This window comes from Oncorhynchus clarkii, chromosome 3 (genome assembly GCF_045791955.1).
Source record: "Oncorhynchus clarkii lewisi isolate Uvic-CL-2024 chromosome 3, UVic_Ocla_1.0, whole genome shotgun sequence".
Lineage (NCBI taxonomy): Eukaryota > Metazoa > Chordata > Actinopteri > Salmoniformes > Salmonidae > Oncorhynchus > Oncorhynchus clarkii.
Window position 1 is genome coordinate 58,157,634 of NC_092149.1, and position 21,437 is coordinate 58,179,070.

General features: G+C 41.2%; 1 protein-coding gene across 2 annotated transcripts in view; it reads left to right on the top strand.

Moving 5' to 3' along the window:
* The first annotated feature begins 7,600 nt into the window (after nucleotides 1-7,600).
* LOC139399688 (activin receptor type-2A-like) overlaps nucleotides 7,601-21,437 on the top strand; it is a 48,210-nt gene continuing 34,373 nt past the window's right edge. The window contains exon 1 of one of the 2 annotated variants that reach the window (XM_071144981.1): nucleotides 7,601-8,659. In XM_071144981.1, the coding sequence (XP_071001082.1) occupies nucleotides 8,605-8,659 (55 nt within the window). In that variant the 5' untranslated portion in view covers nucleotides 7,601-8,604. The remainder of the gene's footprint in view (nucleotides 8,660-21,437) is intronic. The other variant, XM_071144980.1, reaches the window with a different exon arrangement.

The window sequence follows — 21,437 nt, forward strand, 5'->3', positions numbered from 1 at the left end:
TTACTGCAACACTTAATGAAGAGCTGCAGTCAGTTTCAGAATAGGTGGCAAGAAATAAGTTAGTCCTAAATATTTCTAAAACTAAAAGCATTGTATTTGGCACAAATCATTCACTAAACCCTAAACCTCAACTAAATATTGTAATGAATAATGTGGAAATTGAGCCAGTTGAGTTGACTAAACTGCTTGGAGTAACCCTGGATTGTAAACTGTCATGGTCAAAACATGTTGATGGAAGAGTAGCTAAGATTTGTTCTTAACTGGCTTGTCTCGTTAAATAAATACAATTAACATAAAAAATGGGGAGAAGTCTGTCCATAATAAAGTGCTTCTCTGCCTTCTTAAAACACTATCAACAAGGCAGGTCCTAAAGGCCCTAGTTTTGTCGCACCTGAACAACCGTCCAGTCGAAGGGTCATGTACCACAAAGAGGGTCTTAGAAAAAGTACAATTGGCTCAGAACAGGGCAGCATGGCAGGCACTTAAATGTACACGGAGAGCTAACATTAATAATATGCATTTCAATCTGTCATGGCTCAAAGTAGAGTAGAGATTGGCTTCATCAATACTTTTTTATGTTTGAGATGTATTGAGATGCTGAATGCACCAAGCTGTCTGTTTAAACTACTAGCACACAGCTCGGACACACAAGACATGCCACCAGAGGACACTTCATAAACCCAAAGTCCAGAGCAGACTATGGGAGGTGCACAGTGCTACATAGAGCCATGACTACATGGAACTCTATTCCACATCAGGTAACTGATGCAAGCAGTAGAATCAGATTTTAAAAACATACCTTATGGAACAGTGGGGACTGTGAAGAGACACACACACAGGCACAGACACATGATAACACACACACACACACACCCTACACACACGTACACATAGATTTTGCATTGTTAGATACAGTACCAGTCAAAAGTCACAACACACCTAGTCATTTTTCTTCATTTTTACTATTTTCTACATTGTATAATAATAGTGAAGATTGGGTTGCGATGAGTTGTACTGCAGAGTGAAGGAAAAGCAGCCAACAAGTGCTCAGCATATGTGGGAACTCCTTCAAGACTGTTGTAAAAGCATTCCTCATGAAGCTGGTTGAAAGAATGCCAAGAGTGTGCAAAGCTGTCATCAAGGCAAAGGGTGGCTACTTTAAAGAATCTCAAATCTCAAATATATTTTGACTTGTTTAACACTTTTTTGGGAACTACATGATTCCATATGTGTTATTTCATAGTTTTGATGTCTTCACTATTATTCTACAATGTAGAAAATAGTAAAAATAAAGAAAACCCCTTGAATGAGTAGGTGTGTCCAAACTTTTGACTGGGACTGTATCTACAATACAAAATCCATGTGTGCGTGTGTGCCCAAGGGCACATACTTAAAACTTCTTATGGCTGGGGGGCAGTATTGAGTAGCTTGGATGAATAAGGTGCCCAGAGTAAACTGCCTGCTACTCAGGCAAATAAGCTAAGATATGCATATTATTAGTGGATTTGGATAGAAAACACTCTGACGTTTCTAAAACTGTTTGAATTATGTCTGTGAGTATAACAGAACTCATATGGCAGGCAACAGCCTGAGAACAAATCCAACCAGGAAGTGGGAAATCTGAGGTTTGTAGTTTTTCAACTCTTTGCCTATCCAAGATTTGGTCCGATTGCACTTCCTCGGGCTTCCACTAGATGTCAACTGTCTTTAGAACCTTGTTTCAGGCTTCTACTGTGAAGGGGGAGAGAATGAGAGCTGTTTCAACCATGAGCTGATCACGCATGCGCCCGTGAGAGGTAGCTGCGTTCCATTGCATTTCTAAAGACAAAGGAATTCTCCGGTTGAAACATTATTGAAGATTTATGTTAAAAACATCCTAAAGATTGATTCTATACATCATTTGACATGTTTCTACAAACTGTAACTGAACTTTTTGACGTTTCGTCTGGACCTAGTGCTCGCGCCTCATGAATTTGGATTTGTGAACTAAACGAGGCAAACAAAAAGGAGGTATTTGGACATAAATGATGGACTTTATCTAACAAAACAAACATTTATTGTGGAACTGGGATTCCTGGGAGTGCATTCTGATGAAGATCATCAAAGGTAAGTGAATATTTATAATGCTATTTCTGACTTCTGTTGACTCCACAACATGGCGGGTATCTGTATGGCTTGTTTTTGTGTCTGAGCGCTGTACTCAGATTATTGCATGGTGTGCTTTTTCCGTAAAGTGTTTTTGAAATCTGACACAGTGGTTGCATTAAGGAGAAGTATATCTATAATTCCAATCATAACACTTGTATCTTTTATCAATGTTATATTTCTGTAAATTGATGTGGCTCTCTGCAAAATCACTGGATGTGTTGGAAGCAAAGCGTTACAAAACGTAACATTTTGAAATCGGACACTGTGGTGGGATTAACAACAAGTTTATCTTTAAAATGGTGTGAAATACTTGTATGTTTAAGGAATTTTAATTATGAGATTTCTGTTGTTTGAATTTGGGGCCCTGCACTTTCACTGGCTGTTGTCATATCAATCCCGTTAGCGGGATTTCAGCCGTAAGAAGTTAATATGTTGTGAAAGGTATTATGAAATATAATGTAATGTACTATTTTCAACTGTATATAACTTCCTTAATGTTGCTGGACCCCAGGAAGAATAGCAGCAGCAGCTAATGGGGATCCTTAATAAATACAAATACAAAAGTGCTTATACAGAAACCCAGCATAAAACCCCAAACAGCAAGCAATGCAGATGTAGAAGCATGGCCAACCATTCAGAGGTCGAGAGAGAGGACGAGAGAGAGAGGTTGAGAGAGAAAGAGAGTCGAAAACAGCAGGTCCAGGACAAGGTAGCACGTCCAGTGAACAGGTCAGGGTTCCATCGCCACAGGCAGAACAATTGAAACTAGAGAAGCAGCAAGACAAGGTAGCACATCTGGTGAACAGTTCAGGGTCAGGTCAGGGAGGAAGGACAATTATACACTTCTCAAATTGTTAATAACTGACATCCAAATGTAATTCATCATCACAACGCATTCATTAACCTGTTTTACATAATTCAATATAACATAGAAACGAACCTTGTTGGACTTTCAATTTCACACTTCAAATGGAAATTTGGAACAACCGCATACTTTTATTCTATGGGAATTCCAAAGCACCTCAGTAGCACAGGTTATTGGCTACAGTATCTTGGTTTCATAATGCATTAATTAGCTCACATGTTACATCCATGTGCTCTAATTGGGCTGGTTGTCCTAATGAATAGGCTATAATAAATCAAATCAAATTTGTCAATTTGTCAAATTTACTTACAAGCCCTTAGCCAACAATGCAGTAGTTAAGAAAAATACATGTTAAGTAAAAATAGATAAATAAAAATAACAAATAACAAATAATTAAAGAGCAGCAGTAAAATAACAATAGGGAGGCTATATACAGGCGGTACTGGTACAGAGTCAATGTGAGGTGGCACCGGTTAGTCGGGGTAATTGAGGTAATATGTACATGTAGATAGAGTTAAAGTGACTATGCATAGATGGGGGGGTGCAAACCAAATAGTCTGGGTAGTCATTTGATTTGCTGTTCATGAGTCTTATGGCTTGGGGATAGAAGCTGTTGAGAAGCATTTTGGACCTAGACTTGGCACTCTGGTACCGCTTGTCGTGTGGTAGCAGAGAGAACAATCTATGACTAGGGTGGCTGGAGTCTGACAATTTCTAGGGCTTTCTTCTGACATCACCTGGTATAGAGGTCCTGGATGGCAGAAACCTTAGCCCCAGTGATGTACTGGGCCGTACGCACTACCCCCTGTAGTGCCTTGCGGTCGGAGGCCGAGCAGTTGCCATACCAGGCAGGGATGCTACCATACTCTCGATGGTGCAGCTGTAGGACTTTTTGAGGCTCTGAGGACCATGCAAAATCTTTGCAGTCTCCTGAGGGGGAATAGTTTTTTTGTGCCCTCTTCACGACAGTCTTGGTGTGCTTGGACCATGACACTTTGTTGGTGATGTGGACACCAAGGAGCTTGAAGCTCTCAACCTGCTCCACTCATTGAGAATGGGGGCGTGCTAGGTCCTCCTTTTCCTGCAGTTCACAATCATCTCCTTTGTCTTGATAACGTTTAGAGGGAGGTTGTCGTCCTGGCACCTGGCGCCAGGTCTCTGACCTCCTCCCTATAGGCTGTTTTATCGTTGTCGGTGATCAGGCCTACTACTGTTGTGTCATCAGCAAACTTAATGAAGGTGTTGGAGTCGTGCCTGGCCATGCATTCATGAGTGAACAGCGACTACAGGAGGGGACTGAGCACGCACCCCTGAGGGGCCCCGTTGTTGAAGATCAGGTGCGGCGGATGTGTTGTTACCTACCCTTACCACCTGGGGGAGGCCCGTCAGGAAGCCCAGGATCCAGTTGCAGAGTGAGGTGCTTAGTCCCAGGGCCCTTAGCTTAGTGATGAGCTTTGAAGGCAGTATGGTGTTGAACTCTGCGCTGTAGTCAATGAATAGCATTCTCACATAGGTGTTCCTTTTGTCCAGGTGGGAAATGGCAGTGTGGAGTGCAATAGAGATTGCATCAACTGTGGATCTGTTGGGGCAGTATGCAAATTGGAGTGGGTCTAGGGTTTCTGGGATAATGGTGTTGATGTGGGCAATCACAAGCCATTCAAAGCACTTCATGGCTACAGACGTGAGTGCTATGGGTCGGTAGTCATTTAGGCAGGCTACCTTAGTGTTCCTTGGCACAGGGACTATGGTGGTCTGCATGAAACATGTTGGTATTAAAGACTCAGACAGGGAGAGGTTGAAAATGTCAGTGAAGACACTTGCCAGTTGGTCATCGCAGCTCGGAGTACACGTCCTGGTAGTCCGTATAGCCCTGCGGCCTTGTGAATGTTGACCTGTTTAAAGGTCTTATTCACATCTGCTGCAGAGAGCGTGATCACACAGTCATCAGGAACAGCTGATGCTCTCATGCATGTTTCAGTGTTACTTGCCTTGAAGCAAGCATATAAATAATTTAGCTCGTCTGGTAGCTTGTTGCACTGGGCAGCTGGCGGCTGTGCTTCCCTTTGTAGTATGTAATAGTTTGCAAGCCCTGCCACATCCGACGAGTGTCGGAGCTGGTGTAGTACGATTCAATCTTAGTCCTGTATTGACACTTTGCCTTTTTGATGGTTTGTCAGAGAGCATAGCGGGATTTCTTAGAAGCTTCCGGGTTAGAGTCCCGCTCCTTGAAAGCGGCAGCTCTACCGTTTAGCTGAGTTCAAATGTTGCATGTAATCCATGGCTTCTGGTTGGGGTATGTACTCACAGTCACTGTGGGGACGACATCATCGATGCACTTATGAAACCAGGGACTGATGTGGTGTAATCCTCAATGCCGTCGGAAGAATCGCGGAACATATTCCAGTCTGTGATATCAAAACAGTCCTGTAGTTTAGCATCTGCTTCATCTGACCACTTTTTATAGACTGATTCACTGGTGCTTCCTGCTTAAATTTTTGCTTGTAAGCAGGAATCAGGATAGAATTATAGAATTAGGGTCAGATTTTCCAAATGGAGGGCGAGGGAGAGCTTTGTACGCGTCTCAGTGTGTGGAGTAAAGGTGGTGTAGAGTTGTTTCCCTCTGGTTGCACATTTAACATGCTGGTAGAAATTAGGTGAAAGGGATTTAAGTTTCCCTGCATTAAAGTACCCGGCCACTAGGAGCACCGCCTCTGGATGAGCGTTTTCCTGTTTGCTCATGGCCGTATACAGTTCATTGAGTGCGGTCTTAGTGCCAGCATCGGTTTGTGGTGGTAAATAGACAGCTACGAAGAATATAGATGAAAACTCTCTTGGTAAATAGTGTGGTCTCCAGCTTATCATGAGATACTCTACCTCAGGCGAGCAAAACCTCGAGACATCCTTAGATATCGAGCACAAGCTGTTGTTTTCAAATATACATAGACCGTCACCCCTCGTCTTACCAGAGACTACTGTTCTATCCGGCCGACACAGTGTTTAACCCACCAGCTGTATGTTATTCGGTGAAACATAAGATATTACCGTTTTTAATGTCCGTTGGTAGGATATACGTGCTTGTAGTTTGTCTAGTTTGTTATCCAATGATTTTACGTTGACTAATAGGACTTATGGTAAAGGCGAATTACCCACTCACCGCAGGATCCTCACAAGGCACCCCGATCTTCATCCTTGATATCTCCGTCTCTTTCTCCTGCTGTCCTGATTTCTGTCCTGATTTCTAGAAGCTCTTTTCGGTCATAAGAGACAGTGGCAGAAACATAATGTACAACATAAGTTACAAATAATGTGAAAAAACACACACAATAGGTTAGGAGACTGGAAAGCAGCAGCCATTCTCTCCGGCGCCATTGCATAACATTACCACCTGTGAGATAGTTTTTTTTTATCTCAACTTCAACTATATTTTTCATTTATCTGTTATTTTACCAGGTAAGTTGACTGAGAACACGTTCTCATTTGCAGCAACGACCTGGGGAATAGTTACAGGGGAGAGGAGGGGGATGAATGAGCCAATTGTAAACTGGGGATTATTAGGTGACCGTGGTGGTTTGAGGGCCAGATTGGGAATTTTAGCCAAGACACTGGGGTTAACACCCCTACTCTTACAATAAGTGCCATGGGATCTTTAATGACCTCAGAGAGTCAGGACACCTGTTTAACATCCCATCTGAAAGACGGCACCCTACGCAGGGCAGTGTCCCCAATCACTGCCCTGGAGCATTGGGATATTTATTTTTAGACCAGAGGAAAGAGTGCCTCCTACTGGCCCTCCAACACCACTTCCAACAGCATCTGGTGTCCCATCCAGGAACTGACCAGGACCAACCCTGCTTAGCTTCAGAAGCAAGCCAGCAGTGGTATGCAGGGTGGTATGCTTCTGGAAAATATAATCTAGATCTAATGAAATATAACATTCCTAATGTGATAAGTAGATTCTGTAATAATAATTACATAACTCACTCATTGTTTGCAAAAAAATACCTTTCTGAATTGGCCTAGGCCTCCAAAATGGAAGACGGAGTACCACATTAACTAAATTTGGCCTATCATTGATAAAGGGGAATGAGTAAATATACTATATTGTGGTAATTGTTTAGGGAATTACATTAAAGATCACTTGTAGGAGGTGTAAACAATAGGCCTAACTTACCTTTGTCTTTGACCAAAACCTGACATCTATCAAAAATATTTGAAATGTAAAGACTAGGATAGCTATGAACCCGCACGGCAAAACACACGCGCCCCATCACATTATTCGTGATCAAAAGGGGTGGAGTTCTTGTGGGAAACAATTACCAAAACTATAGCTCCTACGGCCTTGTCACAGAAATACAGTCATTGTATTGATCAGGGTATCTTCAGCCATCCCTTCATCGATACCTCTACTCGCGGTACACTGGGCGTGTTTATTGTCTGTCATTCATGATCACAGAAAGAGAATGCCTAGGATTGGTAGAGCTGTAAAGCTGTGGCGCATTAGTGCTATTTTTTTCGCTCCCTATTGGCCATTATTGATGTCAGTCAAGACTTTTAGCCGCTTAGTGACAGATGAGTATGGAAAAAAACAAAAACAATCTGTGCAAGCAGCCATCTTGAGTACAGTCCGCTCTGGAAGAAGGAATGAGAATTATATCGACTGGAGTCGGTCAAGGAAAACCTCAACATTAAACCAAGAAAACTCGACGAAAGAGACTAGCTACTTCTAACGGATTTCTTTAGATTATTTAGTTTGTTCTCCTTTTCGTGAATGCCACACGCCTTCTTGCGTTATTTTCATGTTGTGGACAAACAGAACGCTTGGAATCCACACAGCCTTTGGTAGAATCTCTGGCTAATGTTTTCTCCGGCGTTAACTTTCCTTTGGATTGATCGCACGTGATTTGGGAAAAGAGGAATGTTGTTAGAATGGAGCACGCTTCCTGGAACAATTTTACAAGCATGTATCTTGGTCATTAAGGTGTAATTACACACACTCTACTCATTGCATTGGAGCTATAACTAGTGAGGTAACCAGTAAGCAATTTTGGTAATCAAAAACTTATGCAAACCATAGCAGTCCAGCTGAAAGGTTATCGCTAGTTAGCTATCTAGTCGGACAGTTGCAACAAAGTAACAGTTTGTGATTATTTTTGCTAGGAGCTACTCTAGGCAATACATTGGTTCTAAAATGCGAAAATGTTGCATTATTGTGTGCGGAATGGATACACCATGCAGCAAGTGCACTAACCAGTAGCCAGACAAGCTATTCGTCGGTGTATTTTATTTTTTTTGCAGTAACTTTCTGCTGTAGTTAGATCCATTCAAGACAAGTTTTTTTTTTTCTTTCCATATGATGCAAGCCATGTCACATCCCACAAGAATACAATAAACACCAAGGACTCTGATGTGGATATTTTAATGCAAACGTTTCTGTGACCCTACTCCATGTTGCTGGCATTGCAGCTCTTTCAATCAGGCAATCATCCGATGCATTTGCTGTAAAAAGGTACTCTGATAGGTTGGACGCTAATCCCTAGGATTTGTGACACCGGGATTTAATCGAAATAAAGGATTTGACATTTGATTTGAAAATGGGAGCAGCAACGAAACTGGCATTCGGAGTCTTTCTCATCTCATTTTCCTCAGGTGGGTATTAGATAGGAAACTGTTTTAAAATATCAACAATTGATTACGTTTTCAGGCATGCAATCAACATATCTTCACACGCATCGATATCACATTGTAGATCTATGATAATGTTATAGTTTATCCTACTTCGTGCATGACAGAGCCTAGGCTACTGTCCCTGTTTGGTGTTCTCAGTGCTGCGGGTCATATGACGCGGGAACGCGATCGAATGTACAATATAGCTCTTGAAACAGGACAGTTTTTTGAATGGAACTGACTGTACACAATGTCCACTATTAGATTATTTTTAGGCCTATGTTAATCTTCTATACAACCATAGCCATTTCTAGCCACTATAGTGAGATAAAATGGAAAGGGAGTTTATGTGGAGGAAGGAGGCAACGTTTGCATCAGATTGTGAGCAGCTAGCTGTATATATAATGCATATGGTGCAATGATTAATGCAATGTGTGCTTTGCATGCTATGTCAAAATTGCTACATATTTTATGACAACCTGGACTCGGGGGTAGACGTAACATATTAAAGGTAAATCCAGGACGCAACAATTAGTATGATATGTTACATTTCGTATGATATGTATTGATTTGGGGATGTCCATCATCCATTTCATATGATATGTTACGAATTACAATTCATATGATATGTTACAAATTGGAATTCATACAATATGTTACGAAATGCAATTTGTAAAATATATGTTACAAATATGGCGTTTGACATTCCAATTTGTTGTGGCTAACGTTAGCTAGGTGGCTAATGCTAACATTAGCTGGGTGGCTAACGTTAGCAAGACTAAGAGTTAGGTTAACGGGTTTGGGTCAGCTATCATGTTAAGTAGTTGCTAAAATGCTAAAGTTGCCTGTGATGAGATTCGAACATGCAACCTTTGGGTTGCCAGAAGTTCGCATTATAGGCCCACCCATCCACCCTGACCAAACAGCCTACTTTAGTTTTTGCATTACTTTTCATGCATAAGTTCCAAATATCTCTAATGGTCGCCCCAGTGGGAGTTTTTTTTTATTGCGCGTAATGTCAGAATGCACTCAGTTCCAAAATATGATTGTTACACAACAGGACAGTTAACCCAAGCTGCCCTCAAACCAAGGCACACTGCCTGCTAATTACAGGCTAGGTTTCAACTTTTAATTTCAAATGATTTTCTAACCAGTTTTATTTTCTAACAACAGTTTGAATATAGGTGTATTCCGTCTCCTCTTTAATTAATATAGAAGTAGACCATTTCACTGTTGCGGACAATTTACATTTGAGGCTTTATTGAGTTGCATAAACTTTTTCCTCCCTGGCACATTTTCCGGCTGGTGTTGGCATTGCCTTCACTACTAATAACAACTTCGAACATCTGTGCGTTCCTTTCAAAGTAAGTGCCTTATTACGTTATCATTTTCGTTTCTGTATATCGTGTTGTTTCTACTGTAGCATACCGTATGTACAGTTGAAGTCGGAAGTTTACATACACTTAGGTTGGAGTCATTAAAACAAGTTTTTCAACCGATCCACAATTTTGTTGTTAACAAACTATAGTTTGTAGACCTCCACAAGTCTGGTTCATCCGTGGAGCAATTTCCAAATGCCTGAAAGTACCACGTTCATCTGTACAAACAATAGTGCGCAAGTATAAACACCATGGGACCACACAGCTGTTATACCGCTCAGGAAGGAGACGCGTTCAATCTCTTAGAGATGAACGTACTTTGGTGCGAAAGGTGCAAATCAATCCCAGAACAACAGCAAAGGACCTTGTAAACATGCTGGAGGAAACAGGTACAAAAGTATCTATATCCACAGTAAAACAAGTCCTATATTGACATAACCTGAAAGGCCACTCAAGGAGAAGCCACTGCTCCAAAACCGTCATTAAAACAAGCCAGACTATGGTTTGCAACTGCACATGGGGACAAAGATCATACTTTTTGGAGAAATGTCCTCTGGTCTGATGAAACAAAAATAGAACTGTTTGGCCATAATGACCATCGTTATGTTCGGAGGAAAAATGGGGAGACTTGCAAGCCGAAGTACACCATTCCAACCGTAAAGAACGGGTGGCAACATCTTGTTGTGGGGGTGCTTTGCTGCAGGAGGGGCTGGTGCACTTCACAAAATAGATTGCATCATGTAGGGAGGACAATTATGTGGCTATATTGACGCAACATCTCAAGATATCAGTCAGGAAGTTACAGCTTGGTCGCAAATGGGCCTTCCAAATGGACAATGATCCCAGCATGCTTCCAAAGTTGTGGCAAAATGGCTTAAGGACAACAAAGTCAAGGTATTGGAGTGGCCATCACAAAGCCCTGACCACAATCCTATGGAAAATTTGTGGGCAGAACTGAAAAGCAAGGAGGCCTACAAACCTGACTAATTTACACCAGCTCTGTCAGGAGGAATGGGCCAAAATTCACCCAACTTATTGTGGGAAGCTTGTGGAAGGCTACCCGAAACATTTGACCCAAGTTAAACAATTTAAAGGCAATACTACCAACTACTAATTGAGTGTATGTAAACTTCTGACCCACTGGGAATGTGATTAAAGAAATGAAAGCTTTAAGAAATAATTCTCTCTACTATTATTTTGACATTTCACATTCTTAAAATAAAGCGGTGATCCTAACTGACCTAAGAAAGGGAATATTTACTCTGATTAAATGTCAGGAATTGTGAAAATCTGAGTTTAAATGTATTTGGCTCAGGTGTATGTGAACTTCATGCATTCCGATTCTTGCATAGATTGTAATTGGACACATATGATGTGTGTAAAATACTTTTATGAAGTTTGTACTGATTATGATGAGCTAATACTAAGCTAATTGCAAGCTATGTGTGGCACCATTTTTGTTGACATCATACAATTCATTCTGGTTGTCACGTAATCTTTACGACCAAATATGTTATAACAAAATTAGGTGAAGTGATGGTTTGCTTCTCTTTCGAGTAAACTTCCGGAAGTGAATGGTGGAAGTGAATGATGGTAGACGACACTCCCCCCTTCAACATGCATACTGCAAACTAGAGGTCGACCGACTATGATTTTTCAACACCGATACCGATTATTGGAGGACCAAAAAGGCCAATACCGATTAAATTGGCTGATTCTTATTTATTTATTTGTAATAATGACAATTACAACAATACTGAATGAACACTTATTTTAATTTAATATAATACATCAATAAAATCAATTTAGCCTCAAGTAAATAATGAAACATGTTCAATTTGGTTTAAATAATGCAAAAACAAAGTGTTGGAGAAGAAAGTAAAAGTGCAATATGTGCTATGTAAGAAAGCTAACGTTTCAGTTCCTTGCTCAGAACATATGAAAGCTGGTGGTTCCGTTTAACATGAGTCTTCAATATTCCCAGGTAAGAAGTTTTAGGTTGAAGTTATTATAGGAATTATAGGACTATTTCCCTCTATACCGTTTGTATTTCATTAACCTTTGACTATTGCATGTTCTTATAGGCACTTTAGTATTGCCAGTGTAACAGTATAGCTTCCGTCCCTCTCCTTGCTCCCCCCTGGGCTCGAACCAGCAACACAACGACAACAGCCACCATCGAAGCAGCGTTACCCATGCAGAGCAAGGGGAACAACTACTAGAAGGCTCAGAGCGAGTGATGTTTGAAATGCTATTAGCGGGCGCTAACTAGCTAGCCATTTCACTTCGGTTACACCAGCCTCATCTCGGGAGTTGATAGGCTTGAAGTCATAAACAGCGCAATGCTTGACGCACAACGAAGAGCTGCTGGCAAAACGCACGAAAGTGCTGTTTGAATGAATGTTTACTCGCCTGCTTCTGCCTACCACCGCTCAGTCAGATACTTAGATACTTGTATGCTTGTATGCTCAGTCAGATTATATGCAACGCAGGACACACTAGATAATATCTAGTAATATCATCAATCATGTGTAGTTAACTAGTGATTATGATTGATTGTTTTTTATAAGATACGTTTAATGCTAGCTAGCAACTTACCTTGGCTTACTGCATTCGCGTAACAGGCAGTCAGTCTCCTTGTGGAGTGCAACGAGAGAGAGGCAGGTCGTTATTGCGTTGGACTAGTTAAAGGTATGTAAGGTTGCAAGATTGGGTCCCTCGAGCTGACAAGGTGAAAATCTGTCGTTCTGCCCCTGAACAAGGCAGTTAACCCACCGTTAACCCAAGAAAAAAATACTGAGTTCCGATTGTTATGAAATCTTGAAATAGGCCCTAATTAATTGGCCATTCCGATTAATCAGTCGACCTCTACTGCAAACAGACCCAACTCATCTTGTAACCTCATGTCATTAGTTGATGTGAAAAAACAAACATGGCGGCGCGCACAAACTACCCATTGATTTTTAGAAAGTGTTTTACTAAATTATTTAGGTCACTGGTGAAGTGACCTGTGATGTGATGAATTGTAAATAGTAATTGCTATTAGCTAACTCATATTATGGTTTCTGTCAGCCGAGAGTTAGCTAAATATGACCGCTTGTGTTAGGTCACTCTTACTTCAGTTGGCGCTATGACTAATGTAGCCCACATTTTCTGGGTTTGGATGAGAATTGTGTTATGCTGCTGTTTCTTCTGTGAATGTCTGACCATTGCATCCAAAAATAAACTGCTCGCATTGAGGACATAACGTTGTAAATACTGTTTGTGCAAAAAAAATTCTGAAAAAACAGTGTCCTGTTCAAACGCTGACTGTTGCATCAATCGTAACTGGACTTTATAAATAAGTGTTCTAATCACATCGCTTTGAGGGCACACTGCAGGGACCACTGTAGAATGATCACACCCGTGTGTTCGTACATGTCAAAGGGTTAAGTAACTGGTCTCGTGTAACCATACCAAACGTAACACATCATACTAATTTGAGTGTCCCGGATTTACATTTGCTATGTTACGTCTAGTCTATGAGACCAGTCTTTTTATTCAGGAAGATTGTTAATGTGAGAATCCCCTCCACTAGATTATTTGAGTATTTCTGTGATGTAAGAACAGAATGAGGCTATATTTTACCCTATTTTGGTTGTTGATGTTTCAGTATAGGTTTGATTATGAAGTGATTCTGACCTGGGCTCTGAAATCACAGTTGTATTGCCTGGATATTTTCTTATGTACAGTGCCTTGCGAAAGTATTCGGCCCCCTTGAACTTTGCGACCTTTTGCCACATTTCAGGCTTCAAACATAAAGATATAAAACTGTATTTTTTTGTGAAGAATCAACAACAAGTGGAACACAATCATGAAGTGGAACGACATTTATTGGATATTTAAAACTTTTTTAACAAATCAAAAACTGAAAATTTTGCGTGCAAAATTATTCAGCCCCCTTAAGTTAATACTTTGTAGCGCCACCTTTTGCTGCGATTACAGCTGTAAGTCGCTTGGGGTATGTCTCTATCAGTTTTGCACATCGAGAGACTGAAATGTTTTCCCATTCCTCCTTGCAAAACAGCTCGAGCTCAGTGAGGTTGCATGGAGAGCATTTGTGAACAGCAGTTTTCAGTTCTTTCCACAGATTCTCGATTGGATTCAGGTCTGGACTTTGACTTGGCCATTCTAACACCTGGATATGTTTATTTTTGAACCATTGTAGATTTTGCTTTATGTTTTGGATCATTGTCTTGTTGGAAGACAAATCTCTGTCCCAGTCTCAGGTCTTTTGCAGACTCCATCAGGTTTTCTTCCAGAATGGTCCTGTATTTGGCTCCATCCATCTTCCCATCAATTTTAACCATCTTCCCTGTCCCTGCTGAAGAAAAGCAGGCCCAAACCATGATGCTGCCACCACCATGTTTGACAGTGGGGATGGTGTGTTCAGCTGTGTTGCTTTTACGCCAAACATAACATTTTGCATTGTTGCCAAAAAGTTCAATTTTGGTTTCATCTGACCAGAGCACCTTCTTCCACATGTTTGGTGTGTCTCCCAGGTGGCTTGTGGCAAACTTTAAACAACACTTTTTATGGATATCTTTAAGAAATGGCTTTCTTCTTGCCACTTCCATAAAGGTCAGATTTGTGCAATATACGACTGATTGTTGTCCGTTGGACAGAGTCTCCCACCTCAGCTGTAGATCTCTGCAGTTCATCCAGAGTGATCATGGGCCTCTTGGCTGCATCTCTGATCAGTCTTCTCCTTGTATGAGCTGAAAGTTTAGAGGGACGGCCAGGTCTTGGTAGATTTGCAGTGGTCTGATACTCCTTCCATTTCAATATTATCACTTGCACAGTGCTCCTTGGGATGTTTAAAGCTTGGGAAATCTTTTTGTATCCAAATCCGGCTTTAAACTTCTTCACAACAGTATCTCGGACCTGCCTGGTGTGTTCCTTGTTCTTCATGATGCTCTCTGCGCTTTTAACGGACCTCTGAGACTATCACAGTGCAGGTGCATTTATACGGAGAATTGATTACACACAGGTGGATTGTATTTATCATCATTAGTCATTTAGGTCAACATTGGATCATTCAGAGATCCTCACTGAACTTCTGGAGAGAGTTTGCTGCACTGAAAGTAAAGGGGCTGAATAATTTTGCACCCCCAATTTTTCAGTTTTTGATTTGTTAAAAAAGTTTGAAATATCCAATAAATGTCGTTCCACTTCATGATTGTGTCCCACTTGTTGTTGATTCTTCACAAAAAAATACAGTTTTATATCTTTATGTTTGAAGCCTGAAATGTGGCAAAAGGTCGCAAAGTTCAAGGGGGCCGAATACTTTCGCAAGGCACTGTAGATAGGTACAGGTAAAATAAAGGAAATGCTTGACTAAATGAGGGATATAAAGTATATTAAGAGCAGCTGCTTCCACACAGGTGTTGTTCCTGAGTATATTAAGCAATTAACATCCAATAATGCTTAGGTTCATGTATAAAAATGTGCCCAGTTGCCCATCATTTTGTCAACCATGGCTAGAAGAGATCTCAGTGACTTTGAAAGAGGGATCTCAGTGACTCTCAAAGGATCATAGGGGGTTTAAAGGGTGAGTTTCAGTTACCAGATCTCAACCCAATTGAACACTTATGGGAGATTCTGGAGCGGCACCTGAAACAGCGTCTTCCACCACCATCAACAAAACACCAAATGATTGAATTTCTCATGAAAGAAAGGTGTCGCATCCCTCCAATAGAGTTCCAGACACTTGTAGAATTTATGCCAAGGCGCATTGAAGTTATTCTGGTGGCTCGTGGTGGCCGATCGCCCTGTTAAGACACTTTCTGTTGGTGTTTAATTTATTTTGGCAGTTACCTATACGTTCATGCATAGCTACTGTATGGAATGTTATTTGCCTATCGTTATGCAAAGGCCTACTGTATATAATGATATGTTGTACAGTAGATTTCACTTTTGTTTTCTTTAACTGAACAACAACACAGCTACTTGTTTATTTTCAGTACATCCCAAAGAAAGCAGTTAGTTTGACAAAAAATATGTTTTTAGATATTCCTTGTTGGCACTCCGTGTGTGTGTATGTGTGTGTGTGTGGCGGTTTTGTTTGAAACAAGGCAAATGCTGCCTGCATCTGCCCTGAGAGACATATGTCCTTATCACTCTGCACTCCACAAAAGCCCCTTTGCACAGAGCAGGGAGAGGTGGGGGGCAAAGACTCAAGTCATCTCCTGAGTCAAAGCTTCATTTCCTTAGCATTAGGCAGAGTGCAGTCAGTGCATAGTAAACAGGGCCTAGCTAGGCCACATAACAGATGAGATTGAACTAAAGCAATCTACTCGCTTTACCTGAATGGGTTTCCCCCAAGCAGGACTTTGACCTCAATAGAGGGTAAATGTCAGTTACACAAACACCTCACCTCAATGCTACTTGATCCGCACCTGGCACACCGTCATGGCGGAGCTATGTTGATGTTATTTTGAGGAAGTGGTAAGTTTCATTGCTCGATTGCCTGGGTCGTAACGTTCTGCAGGTTGCAGATAGAAATATCACGAATAGAGCAGCTGACATATGTTCTACATAATATAGGCCTATTCATGTCTGAACACTTCACAACACTGTGTCCTACTGATCACATCCCTTAAGTATAATGCGAGCGGTTTGGAATTTTGGTGGCCTGTTGATAGGAAAGGCCCTATGCAAAGGTTGTGGCATGGGCAGATTGCTTGTGCAAAGGATACCATAGCTGGATGAGTGCCTGGAGAACGGTTAATTACACTGCCCCTGTATCTTTTAAACTAGTTGTACATTTGATTGGAGGGAAGCAAAAGAAAGTCTGCTGGGTTGTTGTCACACTTTCAAAAGAAACTCTCTTGTCTGTTGAATTATGTCTTAATTTGCCAGTTTCTCAGAATCAAGTCCAGAATTAATTGTTTTGTTAAAAAGTAGTAAGGGAGTGCACGCACACATGCTTTCTCTCTCACTTTCTCTCTCTTGCTCTCTTTCTTTATATAGGCTTACATCTATAGGCCTACGTCTCTCTCACACACTCACGCACACACATCATGAAATACACCAACTAGACTATGGTGTGTTAAATTATAATGCGTGTTCAAAGGTTTGCCAGAAGGGCCATGTATATGGGCATTACCTGCTTTGCCCATAGGCATGTCAGACTAAGGCCAATGGGGCCCAGTCACACACAGCTGGCTCTGGATGGGGAGCCAGTCTGTGTCCCATATGGAACCGTATCCCTATTCCAAATGTGACCTTTTGACCTGGTCAAAAGTAGTGCACTATATATCGATTAGGGTGATATGTACATTGTAGTCTATTGGGGATTAGGGTGTGTTGTTTCCCTTTGGGGCTCAACATATGTTCTTTTCTGTCAGTTGTACAACAAATAGGTTGTTGTTAATATTTGGTAAAAACACAATTGGCATTTAAGGGGTTGGCTATGTTTTGTCATAGATAAATTGTTATCCCCTTTGTTCTCCTGATGTAGACCTAGACCTAGCAGACTTTTCAACACATTTAGGCTTACCCAACCAAACTCTATGCACCATTGGGCTAACAACCAAGCAACGGGCATAGAAATTGAACTGGTTGTTATATTCTGAAGTCCTGTGACCAGCGTGTTTTTCTATGCAGAAAAGGTCAATTTCACTCATAAGCCTCCACTGTTTCATATGTAAATTTGATTTTTTATTGTACAACAAAAGCCCCAAAATCCCGCCCTCTCCTCTATCTTGAATTTTAAGCAGTTCCTCTCTTCGACTACAATTATCGCATTAGTCTACCCTTAGTGGCTCTTACAAGAGGGGCCCCTCAAAAGAGTGCAGTTAGAATGTGTACTGCTCATTACCAAAGGTTCTCTGGTCACATTAGGCAACAACGCCCCTCATTGTGATGGCCTAACCTTGCATCCTGAGCAGGGGACTGCCTCCAAGCAAATGATCAAACAAAGTTCACCAGCCAGAAACCAGCTACAGTAGAGACGAGCTACGTTAGAGACTAGCGACTGTAGAGCCTAGCTGCAGTAGAAACAAGCTAAGGCCTCCTTAAGCTACAGTAGAAAATGGTCTTCACAAAGATTCTGGGCATAAAACCAGCGACATACCTAGGGTTGAAAAATTCTGGTAACTTTCCCCAAGTTCCCAGGTTTTACAGAAATCCTGGCTGGATAATTCCTGGAATTGGGATGGCATAAACAGAAAAACTGGAATTCTCCAACCAGGATTTCTGGAAAATTTGGGAAAGTTACCGGAATTTTGCAACCTTACACATACCATATTTGTCCGTCTCCCCTTAGCGTCCCCCTCTGTAGGGTGATATTAGGTTGATCTCCCGCATCTTTCTACCCTTTACTGTCAGGTGTAACTCTGTGTACTGCACTGTACCTCACCATAATTACAGAAAGGTCTTTCCACCCCCATGTGCTCGCTATCCAAATATAATCTCTCTATGTGACCTGCCTCAACATGATTCATTAATGGCTCTCTGATGGAAGTTTGTCTGCCTCCGTATCACATATACCACCATAGAGCCCCCATCTTGCGGTTAGATCGTTTCCTGGAGTTTGTTTGCTCTCTCCCTTTTCTCAAGAGTTTTAAAACTCAAAAAAATACCCCCCGTATATCAGGTAGTGATCTCCAAAAGGGACGCTTGTCCGACAAAAGACCTGGCCTCTCAGTCAACAAAACGAACCACCATCCCACTCGTAGCATGCTAAAGAGTTGCCATAACAAATAGCAGACAGCGGTACGGGACCGGTTTGTTTGTTGTTTCTTCAGATCGTTATCAGAACTCTTACAGTGTGCTATGTGGGACAGCACTTGCTCGATGCAATCGACTGCGGATTTCACAAATTAAAAAGGTGCATGGATGACTTTTCTACAACTGGTTTGTTGACCTTTCTTTTAACACAGGTTCCATAACCGGATAAATACTTTGACCTCAAATTGGATTATCTGACTTTTTTATTATCTTGCAGTGCTCACTGAGGTGGATTACAGAAACCAAGATGGTGTTGCAGGCCATAGCACTGTGCTTGTATGAATTATTTACATTCAACAGTTGTAACTGTGAAGTCAAAATTGTTCACTTTAAAAGGGCAAATGATTTGGAAATCATACAAATGCCTTGTTTCCCCATGGTTTGCTCCTCCATGCTCCTGTTGTTCCTCCTGTCAGAGAGAACATTCTGTTCTCATCTGTACTTAGAATAAGGCCCAAAGGAGCATTGAATTTAAAGCACTCATCAGACTCAACCTGCAGCCACCCATGGCACACACTAGGACCAAATGTAACACAACAGTTGGAGAAAACTTTCCTGTGTTTCTATGGAGAAGTGCTTTATGGTTTGGCATTCCAGGCTCATTTCACAAGAGGGAGTTTGATGTGACTCAAACTTAACTTTAGGGCACTTAACTCTTTAGGGCACTTAACTCTATGGACTGCACTGGAGTAGCAATTACAGTCAATCGTTATGCTAGTAATTAGCCCACCAACAGGTATGAAAGTGTCAAAGGGGTACTTACCCCAAACCCCCATAATCAGCTGTCAGACTTTGGCATCCCGCCCTGTGTGTGTAAAGTCTGGGACCCCTTTAATAACAACAGGGTGCTGTTTTGAAAGGCCTCCAAAACCAAGCACAATAATACACACACAGAGACAAAGAGACACACACACAACTGCATATCCTGGAAATGCAGAGCCACAGAATATACACAGAAAGACAAAAAAATTGTTGAACTTGAATAGACGGAAAAGATACCCCCCCCCCCCCCCTCTCTGAAAACAAATGGCCTGTTCTAAACCCCATGTTGTCCTAATGTTGTTCATCAGACACAAAGACTGCAGACTGCAGGCCCATTCATTCATACTGTAAAACAGCTAAACACAGTGATGAAGTCAGATCCCTTAATCCTGGCTGGAATGTCTGTCCAGCTCCGGCAGCCTCATTGGTCTCAGCACCAGTTTGCTGCTTATCACTCCAACTGCAAACAAATGTGATGTTGTGGGCTCTAAAAGAGATCAGGGGGAAACAATCCAATTTTCACCTGAAAACAGTCCTGTTTTGTTACAGTTTACTTTGATCAACTATTTGGCCCCTTGTTTGTTCCCAGGAGTAACAATTAGGCCTAAATGTTCAGAAATGAGGTGAGTGCTTTTCATGCAAATGCCATGATATTAATTTAAACTTTACTAGGGTGAAGAAATAATGCACAAGTACTACACAGACTTCCATGTATAATGTCAACAAACATGGCACCACACATACACAGCTGGCAAATAGCTTAGCATTAGCTCATTATAATCAGTACAAACTTCAAAAAAGTATTTTACACACATCATAGGTGTCCATTACAATAAATGCAATATTCAGAATGCATTATTTGTCACCAGATCTTGAAAACATTTGAATAAAACTGTAAATGCATTATGCATTATACTTATTTTCCACCATAATTTGCAAATAAATTCATTAAAAATCCTACAATGTGATTTTCTGGATTTTTTTTCTCGTTTTGTCTGTCATAGTTGAAGTGTACCTATGATAAAAATTACAGGCCTCGTCTTTTTAAGTGGGAAACTTGCACAATTGGTGGCTGACTAAATACTTTTTTGCCCCACTGTACATACATACGTACATACATACTGTATGCGCCAACAACAACACGATATACAGAAAATAAGGAACTTGCTTTGTATGTTGTAAAAGCGTTACATGGTCGCTGCCCGTATCATTTGCATAGTGCAGAAAATACCCGAGAGTTCAGGGGCCTTGCTTTAATAAAGTTAACCATTTTCACTGTTGTGTCCAAAACGTCTTTCAAGCTGTCATGCATTCCCTTGGCAGCAAGAGCCTCTCGGTGGATGCTGCAGTGTACCCAAGTGGCATGGGAGCAAATGCTTGCACACGCATTACCACTCCACTATGTCTCCCTGTCATGGCTTTTGTGCCATCAGTACAGATACCAACATGAGCAGCAGCTACGCTTGGCTGCATACGGACCGTTTGGGGAATTCCCACGAGAGAGTAATGGTTAATGTGATTGGATGTTATTTATTTGACTAGGCTACCTGTATTTGACATTGTGTTGTTATTATTTCGCTGAACACTAGATGGTTTCATTTTATTTTTGGCAGTGAAATGAGGCTACTCGGGCGAGAGAAAAAACTCACCCAAATGTATAGCTCCATTGGAAAATATAAATGGACTGTTTGAAAATGTGAAGGAGAAAAGAATTGCGCTTACCCCAGTTTGGGAATACCTGCTCTACACAATGACTCCTTGTTTTGTCACAAACTGAAATTAGACAAACTATTATAATTTTTGCAACCAGGAAATGGCTGAGCAATTTCTGCATAATGTACCTTTTT